Source organism: Rhinolophus hipposideros, assembly GCF_964194185.1.
Source record: "Rhinolophus hipposideros genome assembly, chromosome: 2".
NCBI classification, from domain to species: Eukaryota; Metazoa; Chordata; class Mammalia; order Chiroptera; family Rhinolophidae; genus Rhinolophus; species Rhinolophus hipposideros.
The window spans coordinates 82,057,409-82,073,667 of NC_138048.1; the positions used below are offsets into that span (position 1 = coordinate 82,057,409).

General features: G+C 42.2%; 1 protein-coding gene across 6 annotated transcripts in view; it reads right to left on the reverse strand.

The window, feature by feature from the left end:
• MFSD1 (major facilitator superfamily domain containing 1) overlaps positions 1 to 16,259 on the reverse strand; it is a gene marked incomplete at its 3' end in the record, with an annotated part of 121,051 nt that overhangs the window by 63,451 nt on the left and 41,341 nt on the right. For 2 of the 6 annotated variants that reach the window (XM_081065600.1, XM_081065610.1), the window contains 2 exons: positions 4,974 to 5,107; positions 4,465 to 4,515 (listed from right to left, as the gene is read on the reverse strand). Coding sequence is in view for 2 of the 6 variants with exons in the window: in XM_081065610.1 (XP_080921736.1) it covers positions 4,465 to 4,515; positions 4,974 to 4,976 (54 nt within the window). Of the gene's footprint in view, positions 1 to 4,464; positions 4,516 to 4,973; positions 5,108 to 16,259 lie in introns of those variants that run through there. The other 4 variants (XM_081065609.1, XM_081065611.1, XM_081065612.1 and 1 more) reach the window with 3 other exon arrangements.

Here is a 16,259-nt window from a genome sequence, read left to right on the forward strand (position 1 = left end):
TGTACCTATCATTAAAAACATATTTTTTCCTGTCATACTTGAAACATTCATAAAAGTTGAACATTTATAAAAATTTACTTCTGACCAACAGAAAAAGGAATTTTTTTCAGTAACTACCAAAACTCAGTACCATGGAAATGAAGTTCTCTAACCCCAAGAAAATACAACAAAAAAACAAAACCAAATTTTAAAAAATGAGCCAATATATTTAGAAAATAAGAAACATTCTAAATATTTCATGAGTTAAAAATCATTTTAAAAATTGCAAAATATTTAGAAATGGATGCCCAAAAATATCCTATATATCATATGGAATGCAACTAATGCAGGACTTTAAAAAATTAGATATATCAGAAACAAAAAAAATTAAAAACTAACAATCTAAGCACTCAGTTAAAGAAATTATAATAATAATAAACAAAATAAAGTAGGGAACAACTAATAAATGTAAGAACAAAAATGAATGAAATGATAAAAGATAACTAAATAGGTTTGATAAAATCAAATGCTGAGTTTACAGTGACTTGTAAAATGGATAAAACTCTCACAAAACTGGTCAATAATAAATGAGAAAGGCAGAGATCAGATTCTATATGAAAATTAAACATAAATTCTAGTATAGAAATTTTTTAATTTCATGAAAAAATATGATAAAAATACAATGTGACAATAATTAGATGCAGTAGACAATTTCCTAGAAAAGTATTAATGAACAAACTTGAATCAAGAAGAGTAAAATACCTGAAAAAAACTGTAAGCATTTAAAAACAAGTTGAATCAGTAATTTAAAAAAAAAATCAACCACTAAAAAAGCAACAGTCCTTCAAAATGGCATAGCTACTTTGGAGGACAGTTTGGTGGTTTCTCATGAATCTATAAACATACTCTTAACATATGACCCAGCAATCATGCTCCTTGGTATTTACCCAAAGGAGTTGAAAACTTATAGCCAAACAAAAATATGTACACAAATGTTTATAGCAGCTTTCTTCATGATTACCAAAACTTGGAAGCAACCAAGATGTCCTTCAGCAGGTCAATGAATAAATAAACTAGTGGTACATCAAGACAATGGAATATTATTCATTGCTATCAAGCCATGAAAAGACATGGCAGAAACTTAAATGCATATTACTAAGTAAAATAAAGTCAATCTGAAAAGGCTACATACTGTTATGATTACAACTCTTTGACATTCTGAAAAGGCCAAATTATGGACACCGTGAAAAGATCAGTCATGGCCAGGGGGAGGGGGAGGGAGAGAGAGATGAATGGGTAGAACACAGAGGATTTTTAGGGCAATGAAACTACTCTGCCTGATTCTAATATGGTGGATGCATGTCATTATACATTTGTTAAAACCCATAGAATGGACAACACCAAGAGTGAACACTAACGTAAACTATGGACTTTGGATGATGGCAATGTGTCAGTGTAGGTTCATCATTTGTAACAAATGTGACACTGCTGGTGCGTGTTGTTAACAGTGGGGGAAGCTGGGGGAAGGCAGGGGGAAGAGACAGGGATATATGGGAACTCTCTGTACTTTCAATTTTGCTATGGACCTAAAACTGCTCTTAAAGAAAACAAAAAACAAAAAAAAAAAAACACACAAAAAAACAAAAAACCCAACTCTATTTAAGAAAGAAAGAAACAATTCTTGATGGTTTTACAATTGCTTTACCAAACATATGTAAATAACAAAAATCTTAAATAAAACATTAGCAAGCTAACTCTACTGGTAGCACTGTATTGAAACTTCAAAAAATGAACATGAAACATGTCTCAGAATGAAACAATGTTTTAACCTCATAAAATCTGTTAATGTGGGAGCTTATGTTAAAAAAGAAAAAAATACAATAATCATTTCGATAGATTGAGAAACCTCATTTAACAACTTTAAAATCCATTGATAATTAGAAATACTCTTATACTCTTAGCAAAGTAGTAATGAAAGAAAAGCTCATGACCTCAAGATAGATGTCCTCCAAAAAATTACAGCAAACATCATACTTAGTGATGAAACACGAGAAGAATTTCCTCATAATCAAGAGAAATTCAAGGATTTTCAATATCATCTCTTCTATTTAACCAAGATTATAGCCAACAAAATAAGACCAAAGGCAAATATAAAATACATGAGGGTTGGAAAGGAAGAAACAATCTTGCCATTAATTGCAGAAATGTGATTTCTTACATATGTGTTTGTTTTCTGTTACTGGGTAACAAATTACCCCAAACTTAGCAGCTTCAAATAGCAAACATTTAATATCTCACAGTTCTGTTCTCTATAGGTCAGAATTCTGTTCTCTACTCAGGGTCTCGCAAGGCAGAATCAAAGTGGGGCCCTGCTTCTGAGCTCAGCCAGAGCTCCGGGTCTTCTTCTAAGCTTGTGTGGTTATTAGCAGAATTCAGTTCCTTGTGGTTGTAGGGCTGAGGTTTCCATTTCCTTGATGGTTGCCACCTGAGGGCTACTCTCAGCTCCCGGAAGCTGCCACATGGCCAACAATGTGACAGGGTACTTATTCAAAGCCACTAGGAGAATCTCTGCCTACCATGGGCAAAGACTTAGTCTTATATAGCATAGCATAGTAATAGGAGTGTGTATTCCTTCACCTTTGCTATATAAAATAACCTAATCAAGGGGTGACTATTCCATCATATTCACAGGTCCTGCCCACACTCAGGGGAGGGGATTATATGAGCTGTGTACCACGAGTCCTCACTTAACATCGTCAATAAGTTCTTGGACCTTGCAACTTTAACCAAAATGACATATAACGAAACCACTTTTACCCTAGGCTAATTGATATAAACAAGAGTTCAATTCCTATGGCATAATTTTGACCCAAAAACATCACCAAACTTCTCAATAAAGACCCAAAACACTTCTAATAGTAAACATTGAAATAAACGTAAGCTATACATACACTTAAGGAATACGAATTAAAACAATCAGACCATTATTTTCCAACCTGATTATGCCAGTTCAGGGTCACAGGTGGCCAGAGCCTTTCCCGGCAGCTCAGGACACAAGGTGGAAACCACCTGGACAGGAGCCCTTCCATGACAGGGCACACGCACACCCACACCCACACTCACTCAGACTGGGACAACTTAGACACACTAATTAACCCATTATGCACATCTTTGGGATGTGGGAGGAAACCAAAGCCCCCAGAGAAAGCCCACACAGACATAGGGAGAATGTGTATAGTCCGCACAGGTGATGGCCCAGGTCGGGCATCAATATCGGTTTTTTTCTCATCAGTGTTATAATAAAACAGTGTTGCATGAAATGACATTGAGGACCTACTACACACCAGAAGGTGAAAATCTTAGGGACTGTCTTAGATAGCGCCTGCCACAACACAGAAAATCCAAGAGATTCTTAAAAACGATTATAAGTAACGTAACAGTTTAATAGGTTGCTAAATACAAGATCAACAGATGGAAAAACAAAAGTATTTGAACCAGAATCAAGTAATACAAATGCATTGGACAAGAAGATTCCAATCTTAATACAAAACAAAAGCACCGCATACCTCACTAGGGAAAAAAAATCTATTAAAAGCAGTACAACATCCAGAGAAAATGATCAAACTGTAATGAAGGACATGAAAGGACACCTAAAGAAGTGGACATATTTACCACAGTCACAAGCCGTAAAACTTAACGTTTTAATTAAGCCAATTCTCTCCAAATTAATCAGTAAATGCAATGCAATTCTAATCAAAACCCCAACAGATTCTTTTATTGGAACTTGTCAAGTTCATCCTCAAATTAATAGCAAGGAACAAAAGGAAAAGTGCAGCCAAGAAAGAACTTTAAGGAGGAGGAAGAAAAGGAGGAGGACGGGACTCCAGCTTCTGGATAATGTGCCTTGTTATGAAGCCAGAGACACTAACATAACAAGTGCCAGGTATTTATAAAATAACAAGCCCAGATAGATAAATAGACCAAGGGACACATCTAGATTCAGGTCCTCACACTTATGAAAACTCCATTTATGGCAAAGGTGGCCTTATAATTCAGGCCAATAAATGAGGCTATTGATTTGGTGGCTTTTTCATGCACATGTAAAAAAACTATGGATGATAAAGACCCCATTGGAACACAACATCTTGGCACCTTTTGAAGAAAATAGAGGCTACTTTTAGAGAGAACTTCCTAAATAAGATATGAAAGCACAAACCTTGAAAGAAAAGATAGATTGGATTACATTAAACTGTAAAACAAATGTAGAAAAATGTTAGTATACATGAAGTGAAAAACACAAGCCATAGACTGAGAGAGGAAATGTTCAACACATGTGCTTGATGACATCAACAGGGCTCCATTGGGTCTATCGATGGAGATTCCAGTGGGTTGGAGGTGGGCAAGTGTTGTAAGGTCAGGGCATCTATGCTGCAGGTACCTGTGGATGTCGCCAGGACTGGCTGTGACAATCAACCAGAGACTGACCTGGAAGAGGCCTTCTCCATTGTCCCCAGGTTCCTCCGCTGTCCCATTCGCCTAGGGACACAATGGCCCCCCACTGTTAGTAGCCCTTATGCTTTCCCTAAGCTGTGCCCACACCTTTATTACACTCACCTCCAACTGCCCAATTTAAGTTTGCCATCAATTCTCTCCTGGGACACTGGTACGCCTGGTACAAATTCTGCTTTCAACATGATATAACCCTCTTAGGTAAGTTCCTTAGCCTGTCTGACTCCAATTACTTCATCTATAAGTGAGACTGCCGTGGGGATTAATTAAGATGATCTCCAGCAGCTCCTCAGCACAGCACCCGGCATGGTGAGCAGTCAGTAAAATGGTTGCTATTGTTATTATAGGTGGGGGTTACTACTCAGCAGTAACTGTTGTTACTACTCCTATCTTCATTGCTACCCAGGGAGCTGAGCAGCACCTAACCATAGCTAGGCAAAACACCAATGCTGAACATAAGACAGGATAGTTAAAACAGAATTTACCATCAGACTTTAAAAACTTCCAGAGTTTTCCTCAGGTCACTAGTATAATAAATGTTGAACGCTGTTTACCATGTAGAAATACATAGAATCATCTTCTGTCCACTTACAATGAATGGGCCAGTCCAGTTCATCTCCTGCAACAAGAGAAGCCTTCATTAATTGTAAGGTCAGATGGCACTAATCACTCACATTTCACAGACACCTGCAGGGATGTCAGCCACAGCAGCCAGTGGTATGCTTGCAAAGGTAGGTTTCCTTAAACAGCAGCCAACACAAACCAGCCGCCGCCCACTCCTGCACCTGTGTGCTTCTCTGCTGGCTGCAAGCCTCACAGGTAACTTCTGCCAGCCAGGGACCATGACGTTGGTCCTTGCATACCTAACAATATGCATGTCCAGGCACATTATCCCCATTTAAGTTAGATTTTATACACATATTTTTAAAATACTATAAGTACAAGTTACAATGCAGAATAAATGCTTTAATTAGTATGACAGGCTGAACTTTTTAAAGAAAATTATGCAACAGGAATTGTGGGAAAACAATGTAGTAAACACTTGGTAACCTGTCCCATGGAGAGGGATGGAAAATTTTTTAAACTGTTAGGTATTTTCAGATCATATATATCTACCTTATTTTATTCATATAAGATATTTATTCTACCCAATTATATTTGCATCACGTCTAAGACCTGGTAGAGAGTTAGAGCCTTAGACCCTGTGAAGGGTAAGGTAGAGAACATTTCTGGGGTGATGGGACATAATCTGGGGTGCTGGTTACAAGGATCTATGCATTTGTCAGAACTCATGGAACTATACATTTAAGACCTGGGCATTTTTCTGTAGGTAGAAACTCAATTTTAATTGCAGTCTAAGAACATGTAGAGGAACAAAAAAGTTAAAACACAAGTTCTAGGGTTGGCCCAGTGGCTCAGGTGTTGGAGCGCCGTGCTCCTGATGCCAAGGTCGAGTGTTCGATTCCCACATGGCCCAGTGAGATTCACCCTCTACAGCTAAGATTGTGAACAATAGCTCTCCCTGGAGCTGGACGGCATGCCGCGTGAGCAACCGGAGGTTGGCATCAGCTGCCATGGACTGCCGCAGGCTGCTGGGCTGCCGTGAGTGACCAGCAGTCACTGTGTGCTGCCATAGGCTACCGTGGGCTGCCATGAGCAGCCAATGGCCAGCATGCGTGGCCGCCAGTGTGAGCAGCCGGCGAGAGCTGCAGTGAACTGCTGTAAGTGGCCTACCGCCCGACTGCCTCAGCCGGCGGCGGAGCAAGGCTCATGATACCAGCATGGGCAAGGGAGCTGTGTCCTACACAACTAGACTGAGAAACAATGGCTTGAACCAGCGAGGAGGGGAGGGAGGTGGGAGAAGCGGGGAAAGTGCTAAAATGTTACACTTGAAGGTAACTGTACCCACTGTACCAATTTCTTTATGTGACAGAATAAAATCTTCAAATACTAAGCAAATCTACCTGAACTCCCCAGGAGATGGCTAAATAATTGCTGGGGAGAGGAGTTGACTCAGAGGTCTGTGATGACAAAAAGGAGTCAGAGAAAGATTAGGCCTTTGCTGGGAGCAGACCGCCCACATAATTACAAGGTCAACGCCTCAGCTATCTCTGCTCGTTCAGAATAGGGTTGACTCCATGACACTCTAGCCTTTCTTAGGAAAAGGCTTCAGCCCCTGAGGGATCTCGAGTTTTCGTAAGCATGCTCTCAAAGCCTCTGGGGTGGCCACTGGGGGCCAAAACACAATTAGATCTATTCTTACCTGGCTGAACAAGAAAATGACAGAGTACTGATTGATGTTAATCTAAATGGGAATTCCAAGTGGCGTGCCCCAGAGCCCTTTCTCAAACATTTTAATCAAACAATCTGGATGAGGGCATAGGAGACATGCTTACCAAATATTCAGAAGCCACACCGGGTTAAGACCGCCAATAAGATGGACCACAGGCTCACAATTCACATGATCTGAGCAGGAACAACGACTGGGCCCAAGCCAAAAAGTTAAACTAGAATAAATTTTGTTTTACCTGCCATTAGGTCAAAAAGGACAATTGCCAAATCAAGGGTGGGAGTGGGGAAACCTGACTTAGATAAAAGCCCTGTGGTCTTAATTGATCACACGTGCAATTATGAGTCAATGCTATGTGATACAGTTGGTTAAAAAGTGATGCATTGAAAGGCCCACTAAACTCAACATTGACTCTCCTTTGGTTTCAGGTACAGCATTTTAAGAGTGACATTAACAAACTGGAGTGTAAGCCAGACAGGAGGATCGGGACGGTAGGAGATGCAGACACCTCACTCTACTACAAACACTTTAGGAAACTTGTTGCTTAGCCTGAAAAAGAATAGACAGGTACAGGTTGTGCCCAAGACTTGGGGGGCACGGAGGGTAGTTCCAGACACAGAGATTTCAATTTTAAAACTGGGATAGTTCCAGACAAATCAGCACAAGCTGTCACCCTAGGTGGAGGTGACAGTGGGGTAACAGGTGCCAGGACACATGGTTGCTGATTTCCAAATGTTGAAGGGGCTCATTCTCAGTTGTACTAAAGTGGAGCAGGGTAATGGTAGAAATTATCCAGAGGCAGAGCTGAACTCAAGATAAGGAAGCACTGAGGTTCCCGAGGAGCTTTCTCAGAATGAGCAGCACATGGCAGGACTTCATGAGGAGGAGTTCATGACTCCTGGGATATGAAAACCACACAAACACACACACACACACACATAATTCATCATGGTCAAAACCTCCAATTTCAGTCATGCTTTTAAAGGACTCCATGATATATTAATCACAACAATATCTCAATTCACTTGGAAAGTGGGAGACATATGATTTATTCTTTCTATAGAGAATGGTAGGCTCCCAGCATCCTTGCAAGTCCTCCGACCCCCCTCCCCACCCCAGCCCACTTCCCAAGTTTGCCATCCTCAGGGGAAAGGGTGAGGCTGGATGAGGCTCAAGATTCCTTTCAAATCCAAGGTTTTACAATTTATAAATATTGCACAGAGTTTTCCTTATAATGTATATGTAACTTGATTGTTTCCCTCTGGTACTTAGGTTTACACAAGCACATCTTAGGTGTTCGAGAAACTGGCATCAAACAAAAGGAGGATACAATGTGAAGAACAGATGTGTTTGCAACTTTGATGAATGAAACTCTAAGAAGGCCTGTACGTACTCTTAGCCTGATGAGGAAGGCGAAGGAGAACACCGGGCAGGGGGCTCATGAGCCGCTGTTCTCTGCAAGACTAACCATTGCCAACTGCAGAATCCGTGGGAGAAGAGGGCGGGAGTGGGGAGCGGAGGAGGGACTCAGGTGGGAACACTTCCATCGGTGCCCTGGGGCAGTAACTGCGTCTGCCAGAGAAGGGGTGATGGAGGTTGGTGGACAGAGGACCAGCCTCTAGATGGAGGGTATCTTAGTCAGCTCGGGCTGCTATAGCAAAATAGCATAGAATGGGTGGCTTGAACAACAGGCATTTATTTCTCATAGTTCTGGAGGCTGGAAGGCCAAGATCAGGGTGTCAGCAGGGTCTGCTGCTGGTGAGAATTCTCTCCCTGCCTTGCAGATGGCCGCCTTCTCACTGTGTCCTCACATGGTGGAGAGAGAGAGAGAGAGAACGTGCTCAAGTCTCATCCTCCTCTTATAAGGACACTATTCCATCATGGAGCCCCACCCTCATGACCTCCTCTCAACCTAATGGCCTCCCAAAGGTCCCACCTCCAAATACCATTACATTGAGGGGTAGCACTTCAACAAATTTGGGGGAGACATAAACATTCAGTCCCTAACAGAAGGTCATGGCCTTGGAAGACAGAGCCATGAGCTTGGAGACCTGACTCCAGACACAGAAAGCAGAGGCCTTGGGACCAGAGGTGGAGGGGCCAAGAGTCAGGATGAGCGGTGGGGAGGTTAGACAGACCCACGCTGGGATGCCAGCTGCACCACTCAGACTCCTCAGGTACACAGTGACCCGCCGAGGGCTTGGCATCGTGCCTGACCTAAAGGAAGTGCTCAGGAAATGTTACCCAATGCTTGCTATCATATTATCATTGTCGACATCAGTGACCAGGAGCACTCTCATGTCATCCCCCAACCACTTCTCTTCCTTCTCAGACTCCATGTCCTGAGGCCGAGCCCTCACGAGTAACCAAAACCAGAGGCTTTGCTGAGTAAGGCATTTGGTGTCTCACGTAAGAGGAAGTCTGGAGGTCAGCAGCTGCTCAGGAAGTCATAAAAGAAGCAGGCTCCTTCTTTCTTCCCCTCCAACTCCCTCAATATGTAGCTTTCGTTGTAGCAAAGCAGCTGCTGCACCTCCAAGCCTAGCATCTGCATTCCAGGAAGACAAAAAGGAAAAGGTGAAGGGCGAAGGGTGATAAGAGCATCCCAGCTGAGCCAGACCCCTTTTAAAAGCCATTCCCAGATGGCCCATACAGAAACTCCGTGGATGTCATTGGCCAGCATCAGGTCACACAGCCACCCCCAGCTGCAAGGGCACTGGCACAGTATTTAGTCGACACATCACCACCCTGAATGACACTGGGGTCCAGTTAGTAAGGAAGAAAAGGAGGATGGATATTGGGTAGGCAGAGAGCAGTGTCTGCCTAAGCTACCTCCTCTGGGCACATACGCTCATCATCTCCCCAGCTGTCACTGCTCCTTTGGGAACTGAAAAACCACTAGTCCAAGAGCGGGATGGTAGATGAGGGTAAAGGGGATCAAATATATGGTGATGGAAAGAGAACTGACTCTGGGTGGTGAACACAAATGTGATATATAGATGATGTATTACAGAATTGTACACCTGAAACCTATGTAACTTTGCTAACCATTGTCATCCCAATAAACTTTAAAAAAAAAAAAAAAGAAAAGAGAAAAACACCACCAGTCCTAATGGCAGGGCCTGAGTGGGCAGCCCCAAACAGGAGGGCAAGGATGTCAAGAAGAGAGTGAGCATGGACAGAGCTGACTTGACGAGGAGCTCCATGACTCCCAAAGCAGAAGTGGTCACAGATAACACAGGACCCAGGAAATTTTTGTTTATGAAATGGAAAAGAAAAAAGGATTGGGTAAGTCTTTTTTCCTCAAGATTTTGGAGTCATTGGCATTACTGTTAAAAAAAAAAAAAAAAAAGTTCCACCAGTACCCTTTGTTCTAAAAACAAAAACAGAATGACTGAAGAGCAGGCCAAGAGGAAGCAGGCCTTGTGGCTAATATGATGTGGTTTATGTAGCAATTAAGAAATCCTGATTTGCAACAAATGGATGGACCTAGAGAACATTATGCTAAGTGAAATAAGTCAGACTGAGAAAGACAAATGCCATAGGATCTCACTTGTATGTGGAATCTAAAGAACAGAATAAACAAGCGAACAAAACACAAATAGACTCAGATACCGAGAACAAACTGATGAGTGCTAGATGGGAGGGGGATTGGAGGATGGGGAAGAAGGTGAAGGGATTGGAGAGCACAAATCGGTAGTCACAAAAGAGTCAGGAGGATGTGAAATACAGTATGTGGGATATAAGCAATAATGTAAAGATCATGTAGGGTGCCAGGTGGGTACTGAAGTTATCGGGGGAATCACTGCATAGACTGTGTAGATGCCTGACCACTGTGCTATACACCTGAAGCTGAAGAAGAATAACATTGAATGTCAACTATAATATATATATATATATATATATATATATATATATATATATATATATATAGTCACAGGATATAAAGTACAGCATAAGGGATAGAGTCAATGGTATTGTAACAGCTATATACGATATCAGAAGGGTAGTAGATGGGGGGTGTCGCTTTGTGAGGAGTATAAATGTCTAATCATTATGTTATTTTGTACACCTGAAACTAATAATAATAATAATAATAATAATAGAAATCCTGCTTAGATGATTCACAATTCTGACTTTTGCTGAGGGCCGTGCCTTTGAGGTGACATTGAGTGTACCTAAATTAACCTGGCTGCCTTTTGGTAGCCCCCACACAGGCACCCAGAGGAGGAAGCCTGTGAAGATGGGTTTCCATCATCCCTCTTGCAACTTCCTAAACTAGAGTCGCTTGAAATCTGGCCCCTGGACCTGGATGAGAAGCTCCAGCAGCACCTGGGAACTTTGTTAGACAAGCAAAGCCTCAGGCCCACTCCAGACCTGCTGGGATTCTGATCCACGTGCAAGTTTGAGAACCACCAGCCTAGATCAACGTCTACTGGCAGGGAAATAGTCAATAAAAGTAACCCGTCTATGGTTTTCTAACACATATCACAAGAGAATTATTAAAAACCAGTAAAAAGGTCAATTGGTCTTCTGGACTCTGTACTATCTAATACTTTCAGAGAAAGTTTAAGGTGTGAGATGAATTAGGAAAACCCTCCACAGGCCTGCTATTAAATTTCTTAAATCTGTTTTTATTGTTCTAACCATAGCATCTCTTTAAAGCTGTCTTGAAGGTTATAGCAAGAAATAATTTACTTGCAAAAATTGATCTCATTAAAGTTTTGGCACCAAGTATAGGGATAAGATGTATCAAAAAATTCTACCATTAGTAGAGCCCCAATTAGTGAGATAGACCTCAATTTTAACAGAATAAAATATTATGGGCTGAATTGTCCCCCAAAATTCATATGCTGAAATCTTAACCTCCAATACTTCTGACTGTATTTGGAGATAGGAGCTTTACTAAGATGATAAGGTAAAATGAAATCATTAAAATGGGCCACCCTAATGCAATGCAACTGGTGCCCTTATAAGAAGAGAAGATGAGGACACAGACACACACAGAGGGAAGACCATTTGAAGTCACAGGGAAAAGGTGGCCATCTGCAAGCCAAGGAGAGAGGTCTTAGAAGACACCAACCCTGCTGACACCTTAATCTCAGATTTCTAACCTCCAAAATTGTGAGAAAATAAATTTCTGTTGTTTAACCCACCTAGTCTGTGGCACTTTGTTATGACAGCCTTAGCAGACTAATACAATATACAAAAGACTCATGAGAAGGTTGGGCCTTGCCTGGCAATTACTGCTGCGGTAGGCATTTGTGCTGTTCCAAATATTTCTAGCTCTCCACCTCTAAGGGAACATAATAATATTGCACCTCTCACCTCCTGAAGAAGTTAGGCATGACCACGTAACATGCTTTAGCCAATACAAGATAAACAGAAGTGACATGTCACTTCTAGAAGGAACTTCAAGAGCCTGAACACAGGGCCGACCCGGTGGCTCAGGCGGTTGGAGCTCCATGCTCCTAACTCCAAAGGCTGCCGGTTCAATTCCCACATGGGCCAGTGGGCTCTCAACCACAAGGTTGCCAGTTCGATTCCTCAGCTCCCACAAGGGATGGTGGGCTGTGCCCCCTGCAACTAGCAATGGCAACTGAACCTGGAGCTGAGCTGCGCCCTCCACAACTAAGATTGAAAGGACAACAACTTGACTTGGAAAAAAAGTCCTGGAAGTACACACTGTTCCCAATAAAAAGTCCTGTTCTCCTTCCCCAATAAAATCTTTAAAAAAAAGAAAAGAGCCTGAGCACAATTCCTCCTGACCTCCTTTCTCCTCAGCCATAGCAAGGACCAAAGAGGCTGTTCCATCATCCTGCTCGCTGGAACAAGTGACACCAACGGAGCGTCCAGCCAACCCATGATGGACTCGTAGTGAGAGCGACAAGTAAACTACTGTGGTTTTAAGCCTTGAGATGTAGGCATTGTCATGACCGCAGCATATCCCAGCTTATCCTGACTGCTACATCAGTTTACTCACCGTTTAAAATATGAGTCATCTCATTTATCAAATTTCAAACATTCACTTGTTTCATTTAATTCAGATAATAGGCATATCAATCAAGCTATTTATTTTTTTGTTTAGATTTTTTAAAACCTAAAAATATCTGGTAATAAGGCTGTGTATGGTAACTGCATGCTGGTAAGAGGGCATGGGGCTCCTTGTAGAAAGTGGGAAGATGTCACTGAGATTAGTCCAAAAAAAAAAAAAAAAGACACCGTAGCTAGTTGCTGTGCACTGGGTAGGCCCAGCTGAAGGAGGAAATAACCAGTGTCCCCAACTGGCAGTTCCTGCTGATTACTATCTCATTCATCCCACACCCAGAATTTTACACAGAACAGGCTGAAGCCAGTGTGAGTGGTTGAGCTGGGCCTGGACCTCATTCCTCCTGACTCTCAGGTCAGAGCCCTTTGCACTGTAGTGTACTTATTAGACCTTTAAGAATCAAGGTAGCATTTCATTTGGGCCAACAATAGTACCTCCTTATCCTCAAGCATGGTCATAATTCTGTTCTTTACCAGTGAAAACCGTTTTTGCACTGTTTCCAAAAATCAACGTTCATATAATCTACCTCATCTTGTGCACGCAAACTCTCCTCAGCCTAGGTATGCAGGAACTTCTGAGGAGCCTCTAAGAACAAATGCCCATTGCTGGGCTTCAAGGTCTTTTACCGTTTTGCTTTGCCTCAGGTAGCCGTGGATGCCATTCCAGCCATTCTCACTGCTATCCTGTGTTTGATCTTCCCTGTAATTTGCCCACTGAGGCCACCCCTCCTGTCTAGAATGTCTGCCCCTTGATGTTTTCACAACTTGCCAACTCTTCTAAGCTCACCACAAATACAGCTTTTCTTGAATAACTTCCCAACATGAAGGTCCATCCATTGCATGATTTACAGTCCAAGGAACCACCCAACCTCTGTACATATATAAGTTATCTCGAGACGGTGTCATCTCTCTCTCAGTCAGGTGATCTACTTATCAGTACTTTGTTCTCACTATTAGACACGTGCCGCATCCTGCACCCTGAGGAAAGAATGAGGAGGAGGGGAAAAAAATAAAATGTGGGTTTTCTAACACGGTCCTGTTATCTAGGCTGCCATATGTGGGCCTTACTTTGTGGTAAGAGGAATTGGTTTTGGTTTGCCCTGATGACATACTCTATGCATTTGATTGGTGAACATTCGTGTCCTAAACAGTGATTCATAAATCAGTCACTCCAGGGACTTCATGGTGTATAACTACTAACAACTATTAGGGACTTTTCTTTGAAGAACATAAAATTCTAAGTATTGTTGCCGGGGGGAAAAACAACAACTTTCAAATCCTTTATTTCACTCTTTAATTATTATGGCACCTTGTTCAACAGGAAAGAATAAACTTTACAATTTCATCCTTTACTTAAATATCATTTGTTGGGAAAATTAAAACAGTTCCAATTTGTCATTTACTTCTCAGTTTATAGAGCACCAAGTAGAATGTTAATTCATTCTTGAAATGGCATTATACTATCTTCAGTGATCGATGGAAAAACAAAATGCCATGCCAAATTCACCAGAAAATGTGCAACTGATCCATAAGGATGTTGTGTTCTTCACGCGCGTGACACACCAACAATGAGGGCTTACTTTTGGAAATCTGCAAAAGCCAGTACATGTAGTACTGACCATGTTCATTTCATTACATTTAGAAAACCATCTGTTGGCAATTATGTGTCAAAATGGGCTTGCCCAATCTTTGCAGGAGAAGAAATTTTTCTCCAAGCCATGCAAACTAAATTACTTGCAGTTTTAAATGTGAGCATATGGCGGATTTTAAAAGCTTTGTTTCATGCCCACAGGTGTGTGGAGCAGAGACCCGCGTCACAGTTTCATTCGTCTGCTCAGGCTTAGCAGGAACTCCGCGTCAAGAGGAGGCGAGCAGATAGGCTGTTCACACTGTGTGCTCTTGCTGAAACCAGTGTTGAGATCACCAAATAACCCCAATATAGCCTGTTTCCTTAGAAACCACCAGTTTCTGGCTAGCCCAAATGCTCCTCGTACAGTGTTCCAACAGCCAGGTGGCCAAGTTTCTTCTGGCCCAGAGTCGGTGTCACGCAGCCTGGGGTCTAACCAGGCTCATTGGGATGAGGAGGCATATTTCCCACACCAGAACCAAGGCTTTCTTACATTCTTCCCTGGCCCCCATGTTAACCAGAATAAAATGAAGCGCTCGCCAGTGGTGATGACAGAGGTCGCCTGACACTCTACTGTAAAAAATGATCTCTTGATTTAGTACTAAAGATTGAGTGGCTCTTTCAACATTCTTCTCTTGAAATAAAATAATCCCAACTCTCTGAAACCACAAAGTCAGATTCTTCCGACCCCTAATTAGCTTTGTTGCTGTAATCTAACCCCTCCAGTCCATCTGGAGTCTCTGGTTGAGAAACACAGAAGACGGTGCTTGGAGAAAGGGTAGGCCACACCTGAGTGTGGATCCCCTCCCTGTCCCTTGCTAGTGTTGCCACCTAGCAAGGGACAGGGAGGGGATCCACACTCAGTCACTTAACCTGTCTCTGCGCCGCCCCCCGCTCAGTTTATACCTCTAAATTGCAGAGATGAAATGAGACAATTCTGTTACAGAAAGCATTTAGCATCCTGTCTGAAACATAGCCCCCCAAAATGTTTTCTTTCCACAAATCATTGCTGTAGTAAAGTCAATTGTCTGTACTGTGCTAATACAGTAATCACCAACCACAAGTGACTATGTATATGTAAATCCATTAAAAGTTAATAAGATGGGAAGTTTAGTTGTTCAGCAGCACTCACCACATTTTGAGCAGTGGTAGCCACATGTAGCTGGTGACTACCATATTAGACTGCACATATGGAACATTTTCACCAGAAATTTCTATCGGATAGTGCTGGTTACCTTATTCACTTGATTTTTGAGGCTTCCAAAAAACACATCCCTGTCAGTCTTTATCTGAACTACATCATGTGAAATCTTTCCTTGGTGACAGGAATAAACGCAGCCACTGTTTCCTATCGCATCTCTTCTGGAAAGACGCTTTTCTCCAGTTCTGCATCACAAAGAATTCAGCCTCACTGGACTCAAGCTGGAAATGCTCTCTCCTTAACCTCACAATCCAGAAAACTATCATTAGTGGTGTCCCCCACCACCACCACTACCACCGCCGCCCAGACCTGCATTCTAGGGCCCTTGTACTACAGGCTTTCCCCGGCCCTTGAGAGTCTGGTGGGTGTGTAGGCATGGTGCTGAAAGTCCTAAGGCCTAGGTCTTATTCCCAAAGCAAAATACCATCTTTGGGGACTTGCTGCAGCCAGCATGAGCCTCAGGTAGCTCATGGGCCCAGTATTTAGGACATTGTGAATTCCCCCAAGAGTCCCAAGCACCTTCCAGGGAGAGATCAGGAAGCCCAACAACATTCTAGGAAAGCGGCTTGCTCCATTGAGCAGCTTGCTTTCCATCCAGCAGAGTGACA